The sequence below is a fragment of the Mauremys reevesii genome, linkage group 14, assembly GCF_016161935.1.
Source record: "Mauremys reevesii isolate NIE-2019 linkage group 14, ASM1616193v1, whole genome shotgun sequence".
Taxonomy (NCBI): domain Eukaryota; kingdom Metazoa; phylum Chordata; order Testudines; family Geoemydidae; genus Mauremys; species Mauremys reevesii.
Genome location: NC_052636.1, coordinates 3,440,584 through 3,463,439, shown reverse-complemented (window position 1 = coordinate 3,463,439; position 22,856 = coordinate 3,440,584). Strand labels below are relative to the sequence as shown.

At 50.7% G+C, this 22,856-nt stretch overlaps 1 protein-coding gene across 2 annotated transcripts in view; it reads right to left on the bottom strand.

Annotated features, from left to right (window-relative positions):
- Positions 1–282: 282 nt before the first annotated feature.
- Positions 283–22,856, bottom strand: part of LOC120381423 (zinc finger protein 850-like) — a 114,966-nt gene continuing 92,392 nt past the window's right edge. The window contains exons 2-3 of one of the 2 annotated variants that reach the window (XM_039499612.1): positions 4,266–4,299; positions 283–1,077 (exon numbers count right to left, since the gene is read on the bottom strand). In XM_039499612.1, coding sequence (XP_039355546.1) covers positions 335–1,077; positions 4,266–4,299 — 777 coding nt within the window. In that variant the 3' untranslated portion in view covers positions 283–334. The remainder of the gene's footprint in view (positions 1,078–4,265; positions 4,300–22,856) is intronic. The other variant, XM_039499613.1, reaches the window with a different exon arrangement.

The window sequence follows — 22,856 nt, the reverse complement described above, 5'->3', positions numbered from 1 at the left end:
TGTGAGCTGCAAAAGGCAGAAGCAGGCAACTGATCTGGTGGAGCTGAGACACCACGGTGAAGATGGTGCAAAAATCACTATGTGGGAATTAGCAAATGCGATTTATTTAAAAAAAATGTTTGGCCAACACTAGTCAAAGGATTTATTACAATTCTCTCTCATGTGGATTTTGTGATGTCTAATGAGGCTTGAGCTCTGATTGAAGCTTTTCCTGCACTCAGAGCTTTTCCCACACTCTCTCCCATGTGGATTCTCCTATGTGAGACAACATGTGAGCTGTGCTTGAAGCTTTTCCCACACTCAGAGCACGTGTACAGTGTCTCCCCTGTGTGGATTATCTGATGCCTGATACGGTGTGAGTTCTGACTAAAGCTTTTCCCGCACTCAGAGCATGTGTAGGGCTTCTCACCTGTGTGATTTTGTGATGTAAGAAGTGGTCTGAACGATTAGAGAAACATTTCCCACACTCAGAGCATCCATAAAGTTTCTCACCTGTGTGGATTTTCCTATGTTTGATAAGGTTTGAGCTCTGCCTAAAGCTTTTCCCACACTCAGAGCATGTGTAGGGCCTTTCTCCTGTGTGGATTCTCTGATGTTTGATAAGGGTAGAGTGGTGATTGAAGCTTTTCCCGCACTCAATGCACGTGTAGGGCGTCTCTCCTGTGTGGATTCTCTGATGTGTGATAAGGTTTGAACTCTGACGGAAGCTTTTCCCGCACTCAGAGCACGTGTAGGGCGTCTCTCCTGTGTGGATTCTCTGATGTCTGATAAGGGCAGAGCTCTGACTAAAGCTTTTCCCGCACTCAGAGCATGTGTAGGGCTTCTCCCCTGTGTGGATTCTAAGATGTGTGTTCAGAGTAGAGCTCCAACTAAAGATTTTCCCGCACTCTGAGCATGTGTGGGGCGCTTCTCCTGTGTGGATTCGCTGATGTGAGATGAGGGCTGAACTATCGATGAAGCATTTCCCACACTCAGAGCATTCATAAGGTTTCTCACCTGTGTGGATTGTCTGATGTGTGATAAGGGCAGAGCTCCGATTGAAGCTTTTCCCACACTCATGGAACATGTAGCGTGTCTCTTCCAAGTTGATTCTGTCGCTTGTTATAAGGTCTGAGTGGCTACTAAAGTTTCCCTCTGGCCTCCCCTGAGTCTCACAGGCTTTTGTTTTTTCTGGGAGTGCATAACTCCCGGAAACATTCCCTTTGGATCTTCCTGATAAAGTTCCATGTGGTTCTCCCTGCTCAGCATCTTCCTGATGGGGTTTCTCCTCCTCATTCTGACTCACCATCCCTTCACCTGATGGGAGACAGAGAGAATCCGGACATAGATCACTACCTGCACCTGAGAGAAAGGAAATCTCAGAGAGAGGAATGGAAAAAGGGATGAACAATCCAAAATATGTGTGGGAGAGATCAAACCTATCAGGAGCTGATTTTCCCCAAACCCTTCCCCAGAGAAGAGAGGAAGGGATCAGTTTTGGTCTGCATCTCACGAGAACACTCAGGAGAAAGAGAGATCGGGGCGGGACCTGCTGCCAGTTGTCAGTCAGAATAGGAGGGAAGCCATGAGTGACATCTGCCATAATGATTCCACATCTGCAGGGAACAATCCTGAACTTGGAGAGCTCACAGGGTTTTTGTAGGGCATCCCGAATGTTTCCTGCATTCCCGCACAGTTGTTGAGTTGGTTTAACCAATTCCTCACCTGTGCAGGCAGCTCTTGGAAGCACTTCTTTCTCAGAGCCCTGGAGGTCTGGGACCCACGGCTCTTCCCCTCGTTCCAGCTGCAAGATCACATCAGGTTTGGAAACTGGAAACCCTACTGCAGGCAAAGAAAACCAGGGAGGTCAGTGGAATTTGTGGGATACTTGTCACAAAGAATAGTCCATGGTTTTAACCCCCAGCTCATTTTTAAGCCGTAACATCCCAAGGCCAGCTTCCTTGGCTCAAAGTGGCAGGAGAATTATTATGATTATAAATCATATTCATTACCTTAGTGCCTAAGGACCAACTAACAGTGGGTCCCCATTGTGCTAGGAGAAGTACAAACACAGAATAGTAGATGGCCCATGCCCTGAAGAATTTACAGTCTGAATAGACAAGACAGACACAGAATGGGGGAAGGGATAGACCCCACTGTTAGAATAGAGATATTCAGGCCTGCCTGTAAAGCCTATAGTTTAAGAACTTAGGGGTATTTTTATCACTTAGCTAGTTACAGGAGTACGAAAACAAAGAATCAAAATCACTGTCTGTATTTGTAAGGGCCTTCTCTTACTGTGACCGTCTGAGGCCTTGTTCTTAGGCTAAGGCCTTTGGCTAAGCAGCAGGGGCATCCCAAACCCAAACCAGTCACACTGAAATAAGGTGCTATTGGGCTGTTAGGAGGATGATCCTGTCCCGATAGTGCCCATCACCACCAGATAAAGAAACAGATCTTAAGATGGTTAAAGAAAACTTAGTTTGACAGCAGCCTTTCTGGCAAGAAATCACTTCTCAATGCTTGTGGTTGTGAAACCCTCATTTCTGTATTGTTTTATCTTTATGGCCACCACTTTTACAATGCTAATCAGTCTGGTTGTCTAACTGGTTTTGTCTGCTGTACAATTAATTTTGCTAGGTGTACAATTAATTTTGCTAGGTGTAAGTTAATTAGGGTAGTGGGATACAATTGGTTAGAGAATTATGTTTCAATGTGTTAGGATTGGTTAGTTAAATTTCAGTACAATGATTGGTTAAGCAAAGATATAGCTGAGCATATTACTATATAAACTGAGTCAAACAGGAGGGGGAACAGGAACAGGAACAGGGGACACAGGATAAATGCTCTGTGGCATCAGAGCTGGTAAGGGGGACACGGGGAAAATGCTCTGTGGTGTCAGAGCGGATAAGGGGGACACGCCGCCGAAGACCCCAGGCCCCCTGAATCCTCTGGGCGGCCCTGGGTGACAATCACTCCCTTGTCTCTGTCGGGTATTCCATTGATGTAGGTTACTCCCAGCCAGTCCTTAATGACCCATTCATATCACCCCATGACAGCTACGTGACAAAAACACCTCATGTCTCCTGCTCTTTAGAATCATAGCAATACCAATCACAGCAGGAAACTGAGGTGTGCATTGGCATCATACAAGTATCACCAAAAGTCCCACCTCTATCTCAGACACACTGCTCACAGCCCCTGGAGAGAAAGCAAAGCACAGGAACTGGACGTTAGTCCAGCGAACACAGTGGAGACAAGCTGCAATCCTCAAACCCTGGTCAAAAAGGAGAGGCATGTGGGTCCCTGCCCATAGAGAGGGGCTGGCTACAGGCTTGATACCTGAGGGGCCATTCCTTGAGCAGACCATGGAGGCAGGTCAAAGGCTTTGCTACCCCAGAACTGTGACATCGCAAAAGCACATTTTGGGGAATTAGGAAATCTAGTGACTCGGGTGTAATGGGAGGGAGAATTAAACTCCCCCAGTGGGAAGAGAAGGCTGGGGAATTACACACTAACATTCAGGAGCAACAGCCTCTAATTCTTCCGGAAAAGGAGAAGGTAAGAAACAAGAACTGGGCCAGGCAGCCTCAGGAGGGACCGGCTCAGAGATCCAAGGAGCCGGGAGGGAAGACAGCTTGTGGCTGCTGCAGATGGGGAGAGGGGGGACAAGACTCTCTCCAAACTCTCAGTCTTCTTGACCCTGACCTGAGTTTACGATCTATGACCCAGTCTCACGTCTTGTGGGCAATTTTATACTCACTAGAGATAAGATGTCATGATCAGAGTATTGCTTATTAGCTTGGAACATGCGTGGAGGGGCAAGGAGGTGAACATAAAGAAATGTATTATTCAGGGCAGGTCGACACTACAGCCGGGATTGACGCTCTGAGATCGTTCCAGCCATGGTCGATTTACTGATACGATTTAGTAAACGTAGCCTAAGCTTGCTACAGTTCAGGGCCTTATATTACGTTGAGGCTTTGTGAGAGTGGTTATGCTGAAGTCTGGGATTTACCTGAGGTTTGGGTTAAAGGTCTGGGATCCCCCGCAGCTCTAGATCCCCAAACCTCTCCTCCCTCCCACTGACCCACCCAGCCCACTTCCTGGGTGCCCTTCCTTCACACTCCCCTCCCCTTCTTCCCATTACTGGCAGCTAGCACCACATCCCGGCACCTTGGGAGCTTCTTCTGTTCCCTCCTCATCTCTCATTACCTCCTCCCTCCCTGCTGCCTGCTAGTGTATGGGAGATAAGGAAAAAAAGGAGGCAAAGAAACTTGTCAAACTTGGATGATGAATAAAGTTATTACTGCTCAGGTTCTTTAGAGACCCCACAGCTTCTAATAACCCAGGGGACAGGACTCCTTACCCAGCGAGGTCACCGTCTCATAGTTCTCCTGCATGACATCCCTGTGGAGGGCTCTCTGAGTGGGGTCCAGCAGAGTCCATTCCTCTTTGGTGAAATACACAGCTACCTCCTCAAAGGTCACCGGCCCCTGAAAGAGCAAGAGTCCAATACTCAGGACCTGCTGCCCCACTCACAACCCCACTATTCACAGAACAGCAGCACCAGGTAAATGGAAGCTCTGGGAGGCACATGTCCCACCTCACCTTACCTAGAGCAGCCAGGAGGCATCAGAGGGTGGAAAGAGAGAACCTTTGTGTCTCCCAGCTGACAGATGGAAGCAGGGTCTTCACATTTATCACATAGCTACTAGCCAGAGATAGATAAGATATAGGAAATGGGGCTGTCTCTGGACCCTGCTGGTGGCTGCCTGGTAGGAATCCCAACACTCTCCAAATAAAATATATGGAAGAAATGGGAAGTCAATAGTAAAGAATCTAAGTTAAAGGTCAGAATTGTAGAAAGTTGGCAAGGGAAGCTATCAGAAATCAATGATCAACCAATGAAAATAAGAAGTTTTTAAAAGTACAAAATTAATCCTAACAATGGTAGTGGTAAATTACTAGATGGAAATGGCAGAATCATCAAAATAATGCAGAAGAGGTAAAAGTGTTCAATAAATATTTCTCTCCTGGATTTCGAGAAAAACAGATGATGTAACTCATATCATAAGATGCTGACACTGACAGTCTTTCCATTCGAAAAGTAACTCACGAGGATGTTAAACAGCAGCTATTAAAGTCAGATGTCTTTAAATCAGTGGGTCCAGATAACTAGAGTTCTGAAAGACCTGCTGGAGGAGTGTGGCGGACTGTTAATGTTGATTTTAATTAGGACTTGGAACACTTGGGAAATTCCAGAAGACTGGAATAAAGCTAATGCTGTGCCAATATTTAAAAACTATAAAAGAGATGATGCAGCTAATTACAAGTGTGTGTGACGAAGTGGGACTGTTCTTACTGGGGTCTGTGAATGCTGTGTGCAGTTCTTAAGTATCTAGCAAAGCAAAAGGCCAGTGCAACCGAATTCCTGACACTCTGTCTCCTAGCAACTGATGGCCTGGGCACCTCCCCTGCAAAGGTGCAATTGAAGGTGTTGGAGACAGAGGGGTCAGGTGACCTCCTGGCCCGGGAAAGAAGCTGAGCAGAGAGGAGGGGCTGGAGGGGGGTGGGCAGACTGGAGCTGGCTGGGGAAAGAAGGGAAGGAGAGACAGGGCTCTGATCCCCAATGGGGGCTATGGGGCTCCTGGGGCCCCAAGATGGACCTAACAGGGGGGGATCCTGTTATCTGTGCCTGCAAGACCTGTGTTGGACTGTGTTCCTGTCGTCTAAATAAACCTTCTGCTTTACTGGCTGGCTGAGAGTCCTGGTGAATCGCAGGAAGCCGGGGGTGCAGGGCCCTGACTCCCCCACACTCCGTGACAGTGTGTCAGTCTGAAATCGATACTGGGCAAGAAAATGGAGCAGCTGATACTGGATTTCATTAATAAAGAAAGGAGGGTAATATAATTAGTACCCATTAAAAAGGTTTAGACACAATAGATCCTATCAAACTAACTGTATATCCTTATTGGATGAGATCAAAAGTTTGGTTGCAGCTAATAGTACTGATGTAATATATGTAGGCATATGAGTTGGTTTAGCACAATATTTTGACTAGAAAGGTACAAAATACACACGGCATACATTAAATAGATTAAAAACGATGATTGTAAATGGGGAACCATGCTTGAGTGGATTTCTTTCTAGGGGGTTCCCACAAGGATTGGATCTTGGCCCTGTGCTATTTAACATTCTTATCCATGACCTGGAAGAGAATATAAAATCATCACCGATAACATTTGCAGTTGCCACAAAGGTCGGGGTTGGTGGTAACTAATGAAGTGTCAGTAGGTTCAGGTTTCAGCACTGGGAGTCTGGGAAGTTTTCCCAGCCCTGGCTGGAGGGTTATTTCCTGTTCCACAAAGACGGGAAGTTTCATTCTCTACACTTGTGCCTTGACATTAGGACCTATCTGACACTACAGCCCATATTCAGCATAGTGGCAGGATTATAAAATGATTAGGACATGAGGCATTTTGTACAAGATAAGTCATGTGCGGTGTCACTGGAAAAGTTATGATTTGCTGAATATGATTATCCTACCTGTGTGCATGGATCATGTTTGTATCTGAAGTTCTGGATACTGACTCTGTATCTGGCTTTCAAATGTGCTTACTCTGGGTAACAGCCACAATGAGCCTTTCAGGTACAACAATGAAGAAGCCGGACAGTGTTCATGGCTCATCAACAAAGACAATGGACTGCGGAAGAGCTTAGCCTTCCTGTGAATGCTTCAGCCAGCCTATGAGTTATGGCTACTATGACTCAACAGGACATGCTAGAGCATGTGACCAGACCACATGACAATGAACTTCATTTTGGTACCTGTATTTTTCCACAAACTGGACTGGGAATTGAGTTTAGAACAAAGGGTTCCTGCCATATGGAAAAGCTACATAAGGTGGGTGTGACATCATCTCTTGGCCTCATTCCCCACACAAGAGAACTCCTGGAAGCACCTGAGGAACAAAGACTGAACTGGGGGAAGTGCTGGTCCCAGGGTAAAGGGATTTCTAGCTTGTGTATGGAAACTTGGTGGACTGCTTGTAGCATCAGTCAGGGTGAGAAATTGCTAATTCAAATTCTATCCAGATAGTATGTTAGGCTTGGTTTGAGTTTTTGGTTATTTGCTAAGTAATCTGCTTTGATCTGTTTGCTAACACTTATCGCTGGGAAATTGGCTGTTGTCTTCTCTCTCTCCTTGAGTGGCTTAGATAAAGCACTCAGGTAGCTTAGTTGGCTGCATGACGCCACCTGCTGTCGTGTTGGGTGATAACAGGCCCTGGAGAGGCTGGCTGAATCTCCAGCAAAGCAGTGAGAGAAGGGCCAGCCCAGCTTGAGGGTTAGAGGGCACAGCGGTTCCCAGAAGCCCCCCAGACTGCACCCTGGGGGTGACAACCCATCACACCCTAGAGTACACAAGTCTCAGCAGGTTTGTCACATCCTGTCCCCTCCCTTTCTCCACCCAAGATATTTCCTGCCTCCCACCACCTCTAGCAGCTCCCACCAGTGGTGAGCTCCAGCCGGGTCGCATGAACCGGATGTTAAATTTAGAAGCCTTTTTAGAACCGGTTGTTCCAGGACAACTGGTTCTAAAAAAACTTTTAAATTTAACAAAGGCTTGGGCAGCTGTCCACCCGGCCCCCGACCCCAGCTCACCTCCCCCTCTCCTCTGAACACTCCGCCCTCCTTCTCCTCCCCCTCCCCCGCTTCCCACAAATCAATTGTTCGCGGGAAGCCTGAAACAAGCAGCAGGCAGGTAAGCCGGGCCAGAGGAGGGACGGTGCGCGTGGCCCAGTCTGGTTCCACCTGAGCGGCTAGAACATAAGAACGGCCGTACCGGGTCAGACCAAAGGTCCATCCAGCCCAGTATCTCTCTACTGACAGTGGCCAATGCTAGGTGCCCCAGAGGGAGTGAACCTAACAGGCAATGATCAAGTGATCTCTCTCCTGCCATCCATCTCCATCCTCTGACAAACAGAGGCTAGGGACACCATTCTTTACCCATCCTCGCTAATAGCCATTTATGGACTTAGCCACCATGAATTTATCCAGTTTCCTTTTAAACATTGTTATAGTCCAGCCTTCACAACCTCCTCAGGTAAGGAGTTCCACAAGTTGACTGTGCGCTGCATGAAGAACTTCTTTTTATTTCTTTTAAACTTGCTGCCTATTAATTTCATTTGGTGACCCCTAGTTCTTGTATTACGGGAATAAGTAAATAACTTTTCCTTATCCACTTTCTCAACATCACTCATGATTTTATATACCTCTATCATATCCCCCCTTAGGGTACGTCCATACTACTCGCCGGATCGGCGGGTAGCCATCGATTTCTCGGAGTTCGATATATCGCGCCTCATCTAGACGCGATATATCGAACTCCGAACGCGCTCCCGTCGACTCCGGAACTCCACCACTGCGAACGGCGGTGGCGGAGTCGATGGGGGAGCCGCGGACTTCGATCCCGCGGCGTGAGGATGGGTAAGTAATTCGATCTAAGGTATTCGACTTCAGCTACGCGAATAGCGTAGCTGAAGTTGTGTACCTTAGATCGAACTCCCCCCCCAGTGTAGACCAGGCCTTAGTCTCCTCTTTTCCAAGCTGAAGAGACCTAGCCTCTTTAATCTCTCCTCATATGGGACCCTCTCCAACCTCCTAATCATTTTAGTTGCCCTTTTCTGAACCTTTTCTATGGCTAGAATATCTTTTTTGAGGTGAGGAGACCACATCTGTACACAGTATTCGAGATGTGGGCGTACCATGGATTTATATAAGGGCAATAATATACTCTCAGTCGTATTCTCTATCCCCTTTTTAATGATTCCTAACATCCTGTTTGCTTTTTTGACCGCCTCTGCACACTGCGTGGACATCTTCAGAGAACTATCCACGATGACTCCAAGATCCTTTTCCTGACTCACCTCAGTCTCACCTCAGTCCCTGGAAAAATCATGGAACAGGTCCTCAAGGAATCAATCCTGAACCACTTAAAGGAGGGGAAAGTGATCAGGAACAGTCAGCATGGATTCACCAAGGGCAAGTCATGCCTGACTAACCTAATTGCCTTCTATGATAACTGGCTCTGTGGATGAGGGGAAAGCAGTGGATGTGCTATTTCTGGACTTCAGCAAAGCTTTTGATACAGTCTCCCACAGTATTCTTGCCAGCAAGTTAAAGAAGTATGGGCTGGATGAATGGACAGTAAGGTGGATAGAAAACTGGCTAGATGGTCGGGCTCAACGGGTAGTGATCAATGGTTCCATGTCTAGTTGGCAGCCGGTATCAAGTGGAGTGCCCCAAGAGTGGGTGCTGGGACCGGTTTTATTCAATATCTTCATTAACGATCTGGAGGATGGTGTGGACTGCACCCTTAGCAAGTTTGCAGATGACACTAAACTGGGAGGAGTGGTTGATACGCTGGAGGGTAGGGATAGGATACAGAGGGACCTAGACAAATTAGAGGATTGGGCCAAAAGAAATATGAGGTTCAACAAGGACAAGTGCAGAGTCCTGCACTTAGGACGGAAGAATCCCATGCACTGTTACAGACTAGGGACCGAATGGCTGGGCAGCAGTTCTGCAGAAAAGGACCTAGGGGTTACGGTGGATGAAAAGCTGAATATGAGTCAACAGTGTGCCCTTGTTGCCAAGAAGGCTAATGGCATTTTGGGTTGTATAAATAGGGGCATTTCCAGCAGATCGAGGGATGTGATCATTCCCCTCTACTCAGCACTGGTGAGGCCTCATTTGGAGTACTGTGTCCAGTTTTGGGCCCCACACTACAAGAAGGATGTGGATAAATTGGAGAGAGTGATTAGGGGGCTGGAGCACATGACTTATGAGGAGAGGCTGAGGGAACTGGGATTGTTTAGTCTGCAGAAGAGAAGAATGAGGGGGGATTTGATAGCTGCTTTCAACTACCTGAAAGGGGGTTCCAAAGAGGATGGATCTAGACTGTTCTCAGTGGTAGAAGATGACAGAACAAGGAGTAATGGTCACAAGTTGCAGAGGGGGAGGTTTAGGTTGGACATTAGGAAAAACTTTTTCACTAGTAGGGTGGTGAAGAACTGGAATGGGTTACCTAGGGAGGTAGTGGAATCTCCTTCCTTAGAGGTTTTTAAGGTCAGGCTTGACAAAGCCCTGGCTGGAATGATTTAGTTGGGTTTGGTCCTGCTTTGAGCAGGGGGTTGGACTAGATGACCTCCTGAGGTCCCTTCCAACCCTGAGATTCTATGATTCTATGACTCGTTGTAGCTAAATTAGCCCCCATCATATTGTATGTACAGTTGGGGTTATTTTTTCCAATGTGCATTACTTTACATTTATCCACATTAAATTTCATTTGCCATTTTGTTGCCCAATCACTTAGTTTTGTGAGATCTTGTGGTGGAGTAGGGACTGTCTATGTGGGGGAGGGGAGAGCCAGGGAGGATTTTAGGTGAGATGCAGGGATTCAGACTGTAACATGAGCTAGGCCTGTGGGAGGGGAGGTGACACCTCTGCCCAGGGGCTAGACAAAGGAAAGGGGCTGAAGGGGAGGGTTGAGTCAGTCTTGGGTTGGGGAACTGGGTGGTGGGTTTTCAAGGGATCCTAGGCTGGGATCCAAGCACCCTGAACCCCCCAGAAAGGCCAGATTGAGGGGTCCTGGCTCTGAACGAGAGCTGGGCTGTATCCTGTGTTCCTGTTGTCCAATAAACCTTCTGTTTTACTGGCTGGCTGAGAGTCACTGTGAGTCCCAGGAAGAGGGGTGCAGGGCCGGACTCCCCCATACTCCGTGACAACTGGTGGCAGCGGTGGGATCTACTGCACCCCGTGGACGGCGCTTCCTGCAGTAAGTGACTGGGGAGCAGTAAAACGAAGGGGTGATTAACCCCTGGGAGAGTGTGACCAGAGAGAAGGACTTTGCAGTAACAGGGTCCCCCGGGGGATCGCAGCGAGCGGTCCCAGGGGCGGAGGAGTCTGCAGCTTGACCCTGGCAGAGAGGGGGTGACCTCAAGGACTGGCACACTAGGGGTCCCCCTGGAACCCGTGGGGGGCGGCGAGCACCCCGGCCTGCGAGTGGCCAGCAGGAAGATGTATGCCAAGCAGCGCAAGTGTGACCTGGTGGAGCTGTGCAAGCTGAGGGGGCTGCGCAGTGGGAAGCTCACCAAGGCCCAGCTGATTGCCCGGCTGGAGGAGAGAGACCGCGTCAATGAACCGGTCCCGGTCTCTGAGGGAAGCAGCCCGGCAGATGCAGCACAGGCACCAGTGTCTGTCCCCGCTGGGAGTGGTTAGCTGGCCGCTGAGGGCGTCCCGAGACCCCCCACCCCTAGGCGTAGGGGGAGGGGGAGCCCAGCGACTACTGAGGGCTCAGTGGCCAGCAGGGGATCGTCCCGGCGGAGCTCCCTGTCCCTGGAGCGGAGGCGGCTGGAATATGACAGGGAGGCGCTCGAGCTAAGGAGGCAAGAACTGAGACAGGAGCAGGAGGAGAATGAGAAGCAACGTAAACATGAGCTGGAACTGGCCCAGCTGAACAACAGTAAGGCCCCGGCTGCGGTGAGTGAGGGGGGACCCAAGCCTACAAAGAGCTTTGATAAGAGCTTCCTGGCCCGGCGTAAGGAGGGGGAGGACATAGATACCTTCCTGACGGCCTTTGAGAATGCCTGCGAGCTGCACAGGGTTGACCCTGCAGACAGGATCCCGTTCCTCACCCCCTTACTGGACTCCACCGCCTTGGAGGTGTACAGCCGAATGAAAGGGGCGGAGGCAGGGGACTACAACCTGTTCAAAGAGGCCCTGCTCCGCGAGTTTGGGCTGACCCCGGAGATGTACCGGAAGAGGTTCCGGAGTCAACATAAGACCCGGGAGGTCACATACCTACAACTGGTCAACCGGGCGCAGGGGTACGCCCGCAAGTGGACAGCTGGGGCCCAAACTAGAACCTCACCTTTCCAGAAGGTGGCCATAGACATGGTGGGACCTCTCAGCAAAGCGACTCGGTCAGGGAAGAAACACATCCTGGTGGTGGTAGATTTCGCCACTCGCTACCCCGAGGCGGTGGCCTTGTCCTCTACTGAAGCAGACACCGTGGCGGATGCGCTGCTGACCATTTTCAGCCGGGTGGGGTTCCCCCAGGAAGTCTTAACGGACCAGGGGTCCAACTTCATGTCGAACCTGCTCCAGTCCTTGTGGAAGAAATGTGGGGTCCAACCCAGCTGGGCCTCAGCGTATCACCCCCAGACCAATGGGCTGGTGGAGAGGTTCAACGGGACGCTAAAGATGATGCTAAAAACATTTATGCACCAGCACCCACAGGACTGGGACAAGTATTTACCTCACCTGCTGTTTGCATACAGGGAGGTACCCCAGGAATCAACTGGGTTCTCGCCTTTCGAACTGTTGTATGGAAGGCGGGTGAGGGGGCCCCTGGACCTGTTGAGAGACAAATGGGAGGGGAAGGCTGCTCCCGATGGAGAGTCGGTGGTGGAGTATGTCCTGACCTTCCGGGAAAGACTTGCCGAGCTCATGGGCCTGGCCAGGGAGAATCTGGCCTGAGCCCAGAGGAAGCAGAAGGTCTGGTACGACCGCACGGCGCGGGCCCGCGCCTTTGCCACCGGGGATCAAGTGATGGTTCTTATCCCTGTGAGGAAAAACAAACTCCAGGCTGCCTGGGAAGGGCCCTTCAAGGTTATCAAGCAACTAAATGAGGTAAACTATGTGGTGGAGCTGTCGACCCGGGCGCACCACCGCCGGGTGTACCATGTGAATATGATGAAGCCATATTATGACCGGGGGAATATGGTGTTGGCCGTGTGTGGACATTGGGAGGAGCCGGGGGATGACCCTTTAGTGGATCTATTCCCAGGGACAAAGGCTGGTTTTCCCCCGGAGGCGATCCCCCTCTCCGATCAGCTGACCCCCGCCCAGCAGGCTGAGATCAGAGGGGTGTTGCATCTGTACCGACAGCTGTTTTCCAACCAGCCTGGACGCACTAATGTGACCGGGTCACATTCCCCTATACGATGCTCCCCTTTTCGGGTCACCGGGAAAACTGCCCAAGACCTAGAAAGAGAGGTCAGGGACATGCTGGCCTTGGGGGTGATCCAGCCGTCTGCCAGCCCCTGGGCTTCCCCAGTGGTGCTGGTCCCCAAGAAGGACGGGTCGATCCGGTTCTGTGTGGACTATAGGAAGCTCAATGCCATCACCGTATCTGATGCCTACCCCATGCTAAGGCCTGACGAGCTCTTGGACAAGCTGGGAGGTGCTCGGTACCTCACCACCATGGATCTTACAAAGGGCTACTGGCAAGTGCCGCTGGACGCAGATGCCAGGCTGAAATCAGCCTTTATCACCCCTCTGGGGCTCTACGAGTTTCTGACCCTGCCCTTCGGCCTCAAGGGAGTGCCGGCCACCTTCCAGCGCCTGGTGGATCAGCTACTGAGGGGGATGGAGAGTTTTGCCATGGCGTATATTGACGACATCTGCGTCTTCAGCCAGACCTGGGAGGACCACGTGTCCCAGGTTAGACGAGTGCTGGACCGACTCCGGGAGGCTGGACTGACCGTAAAGGCGGAGAAGTGCAAGGTGGGGATGGCGGAAGTATCTTACCTGGGCCATCGGGTGGGGAGCGGCTGCCTAAAGCCGGAACCAGCCAAGGTGGAGGTGATCAGAGACTGGCCCACTCCCCAGACCAAAAAGCAGGTCCAGGCCTTTATTGGGATGGCGGGGTATTATCGAAGGTTCGTGCCCCACTTTAGCGCCATAGCCGCCCCAATCACTGAGCTGTGCAAGAAGGGGAAGCCAGACAAGGTGGTCTGGACCGAGCAGTGCCAGCAGGCTCTCCAGGTGCTGAAAGAGGCTCTGCTCAGAGGCCCAGTTCTGGCAAACCCAGATTTTGACAAGCCCTTTATGGTGTTCACCGACGCCTCAGACACGGGCCTGGGGGCGGTGTTGATGCAGGAGGATGAAAAGGGGGAGAGACACCCCATCGTATACCTGAGCAAAAAGTTGCTACCCCGGGAACAGAACTACGCGGCCATCAAGAAGGAATGCCTGGCCATGGTGTGGGCCCTTAAGAAACTGGAGCCCTATCTCTTTGGGCGCCACTTCACCGTGTACACCGACCACTCTCCCCTGACCTGGCTGCACCAGATGAAAGGAGCCAACGCCAAGCTCCTGAGGTGGAGCCTGCTCCTGCAGGACTATGACATGGACGTGGTCCACGTGAAGGGAAGTGCCAACCTGATAGCGGACACGCTGTCCCGGAGAGGGGGCCCCGAACTTCCCCGGGTCACTGGGCAGAGTGACCCCGCTCAGTTCAGTCTCAAAGGGGGGAGAGGTGTGGTGGAGTAGGGACTGTCTATGTGGGGGAGGGGAGAGCCAGGAAGGATTTTAGGTGAGATGCAGGTATTCAGACTGTAACATGAGCTAGGCCTGGGGGAGGGGAGGTGACACCTCTGCCCAGGGGCTAGACAAAGGAAAGGGGCTGAGGGGGAGGGTTGAGTCAGTCTTGGGTTGGGGAACTGGGTGGTGGGTTTTCAGGGGATCCTAGGCTGGGATCCAAGCACCCTGAACCCCCCAGAAAGGCCAGATTGAGGGGTCCTGGATCTGAACACGAGCTGGGCTGTATCCGGTGTTCCTGTTGTCCAATAAACCTTCTGTTTTACTGGCTGGCTGAGAGTCACTGCGAGTCCCAGGAAGAGGGGTGCAGGGCCGGACTCCCCATACTCCGTGACAGATCTTTTTGAAGTTCTTCACAATCTGCTTTGGTCTTAACTATCTTGAGTAGTTTAGTATCATCTGCAAACTTTGCCACCTCACTGTTTACCCCTTTCTCCAGATCATTTATGAATAAATTGAATAGGATTGGTCCGAGGACTGACCCTTGGGGAACACCACTAGTTATCCCTCTCCATTCTGAGAATTTACCATTAATTCCTACCCTTTGTTCCCTGTCTTTTAACCAGTTCTCAATCCATGAAAGGACCTTCCCTTTTATCCCATGACAGCTTAATTTACGTAAGAGCCTTTGGTGAGGGACCTTGTCAAAGGCTTTCTGGAAATCTAAGTACACTATGTCCACCGGATCCCCCTTGTCCACATGTTTGTTGATCCCTTCAAAGAACTCTAATAGATTAGTAAGACACGATTTCCCTTTACAGAAACCATATTGACTATTGCTCAACAGTTTATGTTTTTCTATGTGTCTGACAATTTTATTCTTAACTATTGTTTTGACTAATTTGCCCGGTACTGACGTTAGACTTATCGGTCTGTAATTGCCGGGATCACCTCTAGAGCCCTTTTTAAATATTGGTGTTACATTAGCTAACTTCCAGTCACTGGCTACCGAAGCCGATTTAAAGGACAGGTTACAAACCTTAGTTAACAGTTCCTCCTGGCCCTGACCGAGCGTCCCAGCTGGGTCCCGGCCAAGCACCCCTGGCTCGGGCTGGTCCCAGCCGAGTGGCTCCGACCTGGTCCAGCTCAGGCCCTGCAGCACCGGTCCCAGCCGAGCGGCTCCAATCCGGCTCGGGGAGTCGGGTCCTGCGGCCCAGTCGCGGACCTGGTCCTGGCCCCAGGCAGTGTGGTAAGGGGGCAGGGAGCAGGGAGGGGGTGTTCGGTGGGTTGTGGGGGGGTGGATAGGGGTCGGGGCGGTCAGAGGGCAGGGAACAAGGGGATTTAATGCGAGTAAGGGTCCCATGGGGCAGTCAGGAAGGAGCAGGGGTTGGATGAGGTGCTGGGGGGCAGTCAGGGACAGAGAGAAGGCGTGGTTGGATGGGACAGAGGTTCCGGGGGGGCATCAAGAATGAGAGGAGGGGTTTGATGGGGTGGCAGGGGGCAGTCAGGGGACAGGAAAGGGGGGGGATGGGTCGGGGGGGTGTCAAGGAGCACGGGGGGGTAGGATGGGGCATGACCCCCTCGTGAGGTGAGGAGGAGGGAACCTGTTGTTAATATTTTGGCAGCTCATCACTGGCTCCCACCCTCCTATACATTTACTGATTCTCTCCCTCCAAGCAGAACCCACCACCAGCTCCCTGAGAATCCCTTACCTGAGCCAGCTCCATTGCAGCCATTTCCTTCCCCCTGGGAGGAGGGGATGATCTGGAGCGAAACGTGGACGTTATTCTGTAGCCTGCCAGGGCGAGAAGGGCAATGTGAGAGAATTCAGACAGGGTTTCTGTCCTTTCCACATGTCGATTCCTCCCAGAATTTTCCCCTGGTAATGAACATTCTAGGTTCTACCACACTGTGAAGCACAGAGTGACCTTATCCCAGTACAGGCCTAGCCCCCTCCTACCAGGGTGTAACCCTCTGACACATGGTGAAACCCTCCCAGCAGCAGAGTCTCTCTGTTACACTTATCAAGTTTGCGGGCGATACCAAGCTGGGAGGGATTGCAAGTGCTTTGGAGGATAGAACTGAAATTCAAAATGATCTGGACAAACTGGAGAAATGGTCTGAAGTAAATAGGATGAAATTCAATAAGGACAAATGCAAAGTGCTTAATTTAGGACGGAACAATCAGTTGCACATATACAAAATGGGAAATAACTGCCTAGGAGGAGCGCTGTGGAAAGGGATCTGGGGGTCATAGTGGATCACAAGCTAAATAGGAGTCAACAGTGTTGCAAAAAAGCAAGTATCATTTTGGAATGTATTAGCAGGAGTATTGTAAGCAAGACACGAGAAGAAATTCTTCTACTCTACTCCGCACTGATTAGGTCTCAACTGGAGTAGTGTGTCCAGTTCTGGGGGCCACATTTCAAGAAAGATGTGGACAAATTAGAGAAAGTCCAGAGAAGAGCAACAAAAATGATTAAAGATCTAGAAAACATGGCCTATGAGGGAAGATTGAAAAAAACTGGAGAAGACTCAGAGGGGACACGATCACAGTTTTCAAGTACATAAACGGTTGTTACAAAGATGCCGGAGAAAAATTGTTCTTCTTAACCTCTGAGGATAGGACAAGAAGCAATGGGCTTAAATTGCAGCAAAGGCGGTTTAGGATGGAGATTAGAAAAAAAACCTCCCTGTCAGAGTGGTTAAGCACTGGAATAAATTCCCTAGGGAGGTTGTGGAATCTCCATCACTGGGGATTTTAAAGAGTGGGTTAGACAAACACCTGTCAGATGTGGTCTAGATAATACTGAGTCCTGCCTTGAGTACAGGGGACTGGCCTAGATGACCTCTCGAGGTCCCTTCCAGTTCTATGATTCTAAGAACCAAAGGCCAGAGAAGAGCAGAATCGAAGGAGTCACTCTGGGGATTCTCCCCAGGGCTGCCCAGAGGGGGGGGGGGCAAAGGGGGCAATTTGCCCCGGGCCCCAGCCTCCGCAGGGGCCCCCAAGAGAACAGCTGAGGCTCCCGCCTCCGCCCCTCTCCTGGAGCCCTAGCACATCAAGCGGCGTCCTCAGACAGCGCCGCAGCGTGTCTCCGACGGGGCCCCTGAGCCCCGCCCCGCTCAGAGCCACGTGGTCAGGGGACGGGGCTGGGAGCTCCGGGCTGAGCTCAGCTCCCTCCGCTCGGCGTGGAGCTTGCAGCCCCACCCCCTCACCACGTGGCTCTGAGTGGGACGGAGCTCAGGCCCCGCCGGAGACGCGCTGTGGCTGTTCAGCGAGGCGCTGAGACTCCGGGTGAGGAGGGAGCCGGGGGTATGAGGCTGGGGCTAGGGGGGTTGGCTAAGGGGCAGGGAGTCCTGGGGACAGTCAGGGCACAGGGAGGGCAGAGGTTGGGGGAGCGGTCAGGGCGCAGGGAATGGGGGGGGTTGGATTGTGGGTGTTCTGGGGGGGTGGATAGGGTCAGGGCCGCCCAGACGGGGTGGGGCAAGAAGGCGCAGGAGCTTTTTCGCTCCTGGTCTTCGCCAGCGGGGGGTCCTTCCGCTCCGGGGCGGAAGGACCCCCCACTGGTGAATTACCGCCGAAGCGGGACCCGCCGCCGACGTGCAGCCCGGTCTTCGGTGGTAATTCGGCAGTAGGGGGCCCTTCCGTTTCGGGACCCGCCGCCAAAGTGCCCCGAAGACCCGCCGCCGGGACCCCTCCCGCTGCCGAATTACCGCCGAAGACCGGGCTGCACTTTGGCAGCGGGTCCCGCTTCGGCGGTAATTTGGCGGTGGGGGGCTCCCGCCGTGGGTCTTCGGGGCACTTCCGTGGCGGGTCCCGGAATGGAAAGGCCCCCCGCCGCCGAAGACCCCGGGCCCCTGGAATCCTCTGGGTGGCCCTGATTCTCCCTGTCATTGTCCCCAAGGCAGCTCTCTCAGGTTAACAAAGTGGTTTTGTGAAAGTTACTGGGGGCCCCCCTTAATAGCTTACAAGCGGCCAGTAGGGGGAAGCAGAAGCCTCACGTACACAGTAACCTGAACTTCTGAACTATCTTTTCTCTTCTGCCTCAAAGCAGCGAAATCTTGCTCCAAGCCAGTTTTCACTGACCAGACAGCGGTTTCACGGGGTCTGGCAACCACCAATGAAGTGTTAACACGGCTTGGTCTTTGTCTGAATGTGTATAAAGGATCTGTAAAACTTGTGTCAGGCAGAGTCTTCTGTATCTATTTACAGGGCTCTCCTTTCTTCTGCAGAATAAAGCATCTTTCCTTATCCCTGTCAGGCTGTTACTGGCTCTCAGCTAGACGCACCCTATATTTCGGTAACAGGGACCCTCCTAGCCCGGACATTGGACTCCGGACGGCTGTGGCGAACTGGGAACGGCGCCAATGGGGTGTTTGGCCCCTCTTTCTCTGCTTCACTGCGGCCCCTGGGATTCGTGTTCCGATAAGGTGAGCCCTAACAGGATAAGGAAACGCTATCTGGTTCTGTTCTGTTTAACCGGTTACTGTTGTTTTTCTGCTCTGTTCATTTGGGCGTTAGGTGTGTGGGCGGAACTGAACCTCTTGTTCGTAATTCCTCGGGGTGGAAGCCATTGCGTGCGATGAAGCTCTGAGGTTGAATTGAGATCCTTCTCTCCCATCCCCTGTAGCTATCAGTGTAATAGAAGTAGGAAAACCTGGATTAGACCATAATTCCCTCTGCTCTCTGTGTAATTCTCTGTTTGAGTGTCAGAAGAGAGATGGGTGGGTCTCTGGATAAACCCTCTAAGGATCGCCCTTTGGAATATATGTTAAGTAAATGGCCTTTACCCGGTGTTCAGAAAGGAATGTCAAAGAGGAACCATTTATTCTCGTCTTCTGGACTCTGGAGCTGCCCTCTCCACTGTTACTGTCAAGCCGAAGAAGGTAGACCTCTGGTTTTTGTCTTTCAGATAATCAGAGAAAACTGATGCCAGCTGAACAGCATTCAACGTACGATGCATTTACTGGCACAATAGGAATTATGTTTTGTGTTCTATGTCCTGTCTTGTGGTGTTTGTCTCGTGGCCAGAATTGTTGTGTTGAATATTTTTATAGGATAGTCTAGTTTGATTTTAAACAGATTAATGGTTAAATGCAGATACCTGTTTTATTCAACTTGGAATACAAAGTGTTTGGATAAATCAGGAAAATGTGATATACTAAAGTCTAACACATTTGCTTAAGTAAGAAAAAAACTTCATTGGCCAGACTGTTAACTGAAAAAAATTATTAAAATTTGCATACCAACAGTCTTTGGAAGCAAGGACATGAAAAGTTAAGCCACTCCCCATATTGTACATGGGATCCTTCTGGCTACCTCAGATTTCTAGCCAGAGGGCTGGGGATGGTGGGAAGCTATTGAACTAGAGGTTATATTGAGTGAACTCCTCAAAGTGGGTGTGCTTGTCCTGGCTTGTTGCTCCAAAGCTCTGTAATAAAGTTATTTCAGTGGAAGGGTATATGTGGCATACATTGCATAATAAGACTAATGTACTGTATAACGGCAATGTTTGTGTGTTCATGGTTGGGAAAAGGTGTATGAGTGAAGAGTGGAAATTTCCTTTGTAGGTTAAAAGAAGCCAAGAAGGGGAGAAGGAAAAATAACAGAATGAATTAACTGGAAAAAAATAGCTAGCAAGCTCAGGCTAAAGATAAGACACTGGCCCCATTCAAGGACACTGCTCACAGCTAAGACTTGGCTGACAACCAAGAAAGGGGGGGGGCTTGAATGTGCCCAAACACCTATGAGATCTGCAAAACACTGCCAGGCACTAATGAAATGTGTTAGGTTTCTTTTCTCACAGGTAAAGAAGCGCTACCCAAAGACCCTAGCAGCCCTGCCATTCCTTGGAACCAGGAGACTGGATCTATGTAAAGGTCCACCAATGAAAGACTGCTTTGGCTCCATGCTGAAAAGGCCCTTATTAAGTCCTGCTAACTACCAACACCGCTGTGAAGTGCCAAAGACTGACTGCCTGGACCCATGATTCTCACTGAAAAAAAGACCCCTCCACCTCGGGAGGATTCTCCTACTGATGATTAGCCTATTCCTTCTTCTAGCTCTGCTGTGCCTTCTGGACAGCAGGGAAAAAGGACAAGGTGAAGTGCTAGTAACCTCTCCCTTGTCCACTGACAGATCTACTGTGCCTTTGAATTTATCTAGAAGAAGCAAAACCATTACATTGTAGAGGCCCGTCGGGGCAGACTGCTGAGTGGGCAGCCGAGCCCTGAGTAGGGGGCGGAGCTAGGCTGAGGAGGGGCCTATAAAAGCGGCCGCCCAGCCAGGCAGTGGCACAGGAGCCAGCAAACAGGGCGGCTAACAGGGGAGTTTGAGTGGGAGTCTGCAGGGGAGGCGGAAGGGGGCGGCACTGCGTGTCCTATGTCTCCAGGTAGGAGCGCCGAGCAAGGCCGAGACAGCAGCAGCCATGAGCCAAGCAGCAGAGGATACACTGAGGATGACTGCATGCAGTACCTGCGACATGTACATGGTCCTAGCGGGGGACCCAGAACAGTACTATGTATGCATGAAGTGCCGCCTAATAGAGCTGTTGGAGGAAAAGATCCAGGGGCTAGCGCTGCAGGTAGAAACCCCGGTAGAACATAGAAGGGGGTTCGAGCAGCTGATGGAGCAATGGCAAACTGTGGCTGAAGGGGAATGCTCAGAGGTACAGGGGGAAGCAGGGACTAAGGCCAGTGAGGGGGTACCGACAGATGAGGAATATGGGCGGTGGAAGCATGTGACCGTGAGAAGCAGGCCGAGGAAAAGGAGAGCCAGTGAGGCAGAAAATAGAGCTAAGGAACAGGTTTGAAGGCTTGGAGAATGAGGAAGGGGTACAGCAGGTGGTAGCTGATGGTGGGAGGGCAAGGAAAAAGGTGAGGAGCCAGGCTAGTCCAATAGAAAGAGGGGAGGAGTCGATGGAGGCAGCACCAAGTTTGGGCCCAGGGAGGATGCAGGATGGCTTAAGGGGAACCACAAGGGATGGTAGGAATGGAAGGAGCTTGCAACCAGGGGGGACGGAGGATAGGTTAGAGGACCGCACTGTCCCCGGGCAAAGGCAGGTCTATCTGATTGGGGATTCCATACTGAGAAGGTTGGACAGGCCTGTGACCAGGGCCGATCCGGAGAACAGTAGGGTGTACTGTCTACCGGGCGCTAAAATACGGGATGTGGACCTGACGTTGAAAAGGATCCTAAGAGGAGCAGGTAAGAACCCGTTGATCATCCTTCATGTAGGAACGAATGACACGGCTAGATTCTCGCTAGAGAGGATCAAGGGAGACTATGCCAGGTTGGGTAAGACACTCAAGGAAATCGAGGCTCAGGTGATTTTCAGTGGGATTCTACCTGTCCCTAGGGAAGGGCGCCAAAAGGGTGACAAGATCGTGACCATAAATAGTTGGCTGAGGGAGTGGTGTTACAAGGAGGGCTTTGGGATGTATGGGCACTGGGAGGCTTTCGGGGACAGAGAACTGTTCTCACGGGATGGGCTCCATCTGAGTAGGGAAGGAAGTAGAATTCTAGGAGGGAGGCTGGCTCATCTGATTAAACGAGCTTTAAACTAGACATTGGGGGGAGACGGTTGGGAGAGGTCCAGGTACTCTCCACGCCAAATTTGTACATTGAGAGGGAAAACAACAGGATAACAACAGATATAACCAGAAGGGGAGGGTTAGGTATAAGGAAGAGGGGGGGGGACGGATACTAGACCGGCAAGTCATACTGGTAGTACTGTGTCCCTACCAAGTTGGGTGAAAAGGGTGAGAGGAGCCAAACAGCAAAAATTAGGATGTTTGTTCACCAATGCGAGAAGCTTAGGTAACAAAATGGAGGAACTGGAGCTCCTGGTCCGAGAATTGAAACCGGATATCGTAGGAATAACTGAAACATGTGGAATGGTAGCCATGACTGGAGTACAGGTATGGAAGGGTATGTGCTGTTTAGGAAAGACCGAAACAAAGGTAAAGGTGGGGGAGTAGCATTGTATGTCAATAATGAGGTGAAATGTAATGAAATAACTAGCAATGCAAATGATAATACGGAGTCTGTTTGGGCAATGGTGACATTGGGGAAGAAAACTACTAGAGCGTCCCCTGGGATAGTGATTGGGGTGTGCTATAGACCGCCTGGATCTAGCCTGGATATGGATAGAGAGCTCTTTAATGTTTTTAAGGAGGTAAATACTAATAGGAACTGTGTGATCATGGGAGACTTTAACTTCCTGGATATAGATTGGGAAACAAATGCTAGTAATAATAATAGGGCTCAGCTTTTCCTAGACGTGATAGCTGATGAATTCCTTCATCAAGTAGTTGCTGAACCGACGAGGGGGGATGCCATTTTAGATCTGATTTTGGTAAGTAACGAGGACCTTGTTGAGGAAATAGTTGTAGGGGACAACCTTGGCTCGAGTGACCATGAGCTAATTCGGTTCAAAATAAATGGAAGGATAAACAAAATTGCATCTGAGACTAAGGTTTACGATTTCAAAAGGGCTAACTTTATTAAATTAAGGCAACTAGTTAGGGAAGTGGACTGCACTAACATA